Source organism: Oratosquilla oratoria, chromosome 10 (genome assembly GCF_046742065.1).
Source record: "Oratosquilla oratoria isolate Oo_2021 chromosome 10, ASM4674206v1, whole genome shotgun sequence".
Taxonomy (NCBI): Eukaryota; Metazoa; Arthropoda; class Malacostraca; order Stomatopoda; family Squillidae; genus Oratosquilla; species Oratosquilla oratoria.
Genome location: NC_134786.1, coordinates 72,100,315 through 72,104,205, shown reverse-complemented (window position 1 = coordinate 72,104,205; position 3,891 = coordinate 72,100,315). Strand labels below are relative to the sequence as shown.

The following is a 3,891-nucleotide window of genomic DNA, read 5'->3' as shown; positions in this document are numbered from 1 at the left end:
ATGAAGAGAGACTAGCAAAACTAGAGCTACAGACACTAGAACAAAGAAGAGAGAGAGGAGATTTGATAGCCATTTACAGAACCATGAAAGGCATAGAAGTTATTGATAGAGAGGATCTAATAAAATGGGATAATAGAAATATAAGAGGACACGGGAAGAAAATCAAGAAAGACAGCTATAGAAGAGATGTGAAAAAGAACAGCTTTCCTCACAGAGTAATAGACAGTTGGAACAACTTAGATGAGAAAGTAGTATGAATTTAAAAATAGTTTAGATAAAATGAGATGTGAAGACGGGACACCACGAGCATAGCTCCCTTTCCCGTAAAATACAACTAGGTAAATACAGACACACACACACACGCACGCACGCACCCCAACAAGATGAAGCACTTGCTGCAGAACAGCAGCATGTGGTTTAGCAGGGTCAAAAGTCTGTGTGGTATGAGACAGGCATCGGACATCCCCCTCCTGTCACAACTCCCACCAACCGTTGCAGTTGAGCAAGTAAATAATAATGTCTTAAGCTGATTGCACACTGATCAAGCAAAAACGCCTTCAAACAAAACATTTTGCTTAACGTAAAAACATTTTGTTGTATCAGTGTAGAAAGGAATGAATGAAAAAACATCGTCATTCAAAATGTTTTGTTTGCTTGCCAAACATTTTGCTGTGTCATTTGCACACTGATCAAGCAAAAACGTCTTCAAACAAAACGTTTTGCGTTCACGCAAAACTTTTTGTCATCATTGATGGCCTATATAGTTCAAGACACAAGCTTTCAATCATAACTCATTGTTGGTAGAACAGTGGCAGAATGAACACCGAAGACGATGAAATTTGTGCTGTTCTTGTGTGGCAGTGGATGCAAAACACTTATTTGGAAGAAAGTGACAAACGCATGTGGGTCCACCCCATTAACCGGAAGAGAGATGAACAAAATTCTATTAGATACTTTTTACAGGAACTCAAAGAAGACGAAACAAAATTCAGAAATTTGACTTGATTTAGAATTGGTACTTTTAATCATATTCTAAATATGATAGAATATAACATCAGGAAAAGTGATACAAATATACGAAGGAGCATAACACCTGAAGAAAGACTGCTCGTTACTCTAAGGTATGTAGACGCTACATAAATTCGTAATTACTATTTACTACTGCATGCTTGTAACCACGAGGAAAATAAAGATCGGAATACTGAACGTTTTCGTCTATTAAGACATTTTCAAAGTACATAGTGTCACAACAAAGAATAACTTAAATATAATAGTATAGAAAACAGGAGAGGTCACACAACGTAAATACGAAAGGAATATATTACAAAGAAACGAAAATATAAAAACAATAAATAAAATGGGTGACAATTGAAACAGGTGAAAAAATGTCACACAACATAAACCATAAGGATGACAAATGACAAGGTGAAAAAAAAGAACATACAACATAAAAGATAATAACAAGAAATAAGAAGGGTGACAATTGATACATGTGATTCAACATAAAGATTGACTTACAAAGAAACAAATTATATACATATAACATGTTGAATCACATGTGTCAATTGTCACCCTTCTTATTTCTTGTTATTATCTTTTATGTTGAATGTTCTTTTTTTTCACCTTGTCATTTGTCATCCTTATGGTTTATGTTGTGTGACATTTTTTCACCTGTTTCAATTGTCACCCATTTTATTTATTGTTTTTATATTTTCGTTTCTTTGTAATATATTCCTTTCGTATTTACGTTGTGTGACCTCTCCTGTTTTCTATACTATCATATTTAAGTTATTCTTTGTTGTGACACTATGTACTTTGAAAATGTCTTAATAGACGAAAACGTTCAGTATTCCGATCTTTATTTTCCTCGTGGTTACAAGCATAAATCTTTATTCACGTGTTTTATGTGATTACTGTTGCATTGCTACTGCATGTAGCTATTAAACAACATTATAATATAATTACAAATTGTTCCATGTGGTGTTGTCTTGGCAGTTCTGTTGAGAAAAGTGTGGGGTAGATAGCACGGGTTGCTGCACAGATTCTATTCCTGTGTTAATCAGATGCTGTGGACTAGGGGAATTTACATATTGAGGAGACGGTGCTAGGGTTGTTGTACATTGGGGATTCCGTGAGAGCCAGACGGCCTCTTCCTCCTGTTCATCCAAAAACCGATTCAAAGTCGTAAGAACTTTTTCTTTAAACTGCCTCTGCCTTCTTGGCGTCAATTTGTCCATATCTGGTACAAGACTTTCCAGGAATTTTGAATTGTGACTCTGAGTCATTTCCGTTTTGGCTACACTTGTTCTACTCTTTAGAAATTCTATCATTGGCCCCGCCACATCTGTGATCTACCCCTTTCGTTTTTTTCTTAGGGGGTGGTTGTGCAAAATTGTCAGGGCAAGGGCTACTTCGTTCTGCAGGGATTGCAATTCCATCTGCTTCTTCTGAAAAATCTGAGACGTCAGCATTTTGCTCTGCTTCATTTTCATCCACTACATTGCTATTGCTTCCAAGGTTGCGGTGTTTTCCCATATAGTCTCGTAGAAATGCCAGACTTTCTGCTAAGTACCACTTCTTTTTCTTACTGGCACCTGAGCCACTCGGTTGTTTTTCATCTCTTAAGAATCTTGAATATGATGTTCTTATACTGTTCCATTTTGCTTTGCATTTTTCACCTGAAAGAATGGAACAATATAAATAATTGGCAATATGCATTGTATCATATGGTAAAATTTGAATTAATCGACCAATGACATCAGTTTCAAAATGTTTACCAGTATCACTCAGAACAATGAAGTACATATTGTTCGGCAACGTATATTGATTGACAATGGCAGCATGTATTTTATTGCTCTGAGGTACACATGTCAGCATTTTGAAACAGATTTCGCTAGTCGGTAATTCGGAATTTACGCTACATTATTGAACGTTAAAAGAATTTATAAGTTAAAATGTAATCAATAAATTATTTACAACATGTGTGCTGTCAGACCTAATTTAACAATATTTGGTTTCCCCACTAATGTATATAAATAATTCCGTTGTTATCATTTACATGAGTTAATTTATTTCAGGTTTGTGGCGATGGGAGAGCGTTTTCAATCTCTTCATTATTACTTTCGCATTGGAACTAGTACGATCAGCAAACTAGTTGAGGAAACATGCTCTGTAATCTGGAAAAAATGATCTCCTATTTATATGAAGAAGCCGACAACTGAGAAATGGAAAGATGTGGCAGAGAAATTTCATTCAATATGGAACTTTCCGAATTGTTTGGGAGATAGCAAACATGTCCGAATACAATGCCCTCCCAACTCTGGTTCATCGTTCTATAATTACAAGGGATTTAATTCAATAGTACTACAAGCGGTTGTGGATGCAGAAGCTAAATTTCTATTCGTCGATATCGGAGATTATGGACGAAATAGCGGCAGTGGCGTCTTCCGTAATTCAAATTTTGGAAAACTAGTTTTTAGCCAATCATTGAATATTCCACCGGCTAGGCATATTTGCACAGAAACTTAAATTCAATTTCCGTTTGTCTTTGTTGCTGATGAAGCGTACCCTATTTCTAAAAACCTGATGCGCCCATTTCCTAGGAAACAACTGAATAATCAGAAAAGGATCTACAATTATCGCCTGTCAAGAGCCAGAAGAATAGTTGAATGTGCATTCGGTATGTTGACCAAAAAATTCCGTGTTCTCGAGAATGTTATGTTAGTAAGCCCAGAAAAAGCTACAACTATTACGTTGGCTTGTTGTATTTTGCACAACATTGTCCGAGAGAAAGAAGGAACATTACAAGATATTCACGAGGAATTGCTACAACACGAAGATGAGAACGCAACATGTTGACCATGGAAAATCAAATACTGGACTGAATGATAG

General features: G+C 36.1%; 1 protein-coding gene across 1 annotated transcript in view; it reads right to left on the bottom strand.

Moving 5' to 3' along the window:
• Window positions 1-1,937: 1,937 nt before the first annotated feature.
• LOC143029028 (uncharacterized) overlaps window positions 1,938-3,891 on the bottom strand; it is a 2,627-nt gene continuing 673 nt past the window's right edge. The window contains exon 2 of the mRNA XM_076191367.1: window positions 1,938-2,678. Within this exon, the coding sequence (XP_076047482.1) occupies window positions 2,308-2,678 (371 nt within the window). The 3' untranslated portion in view covers window positions 1,938-2,307. The remainder of the gene's footprint in view (window positions 2,679-3,891) is intronic.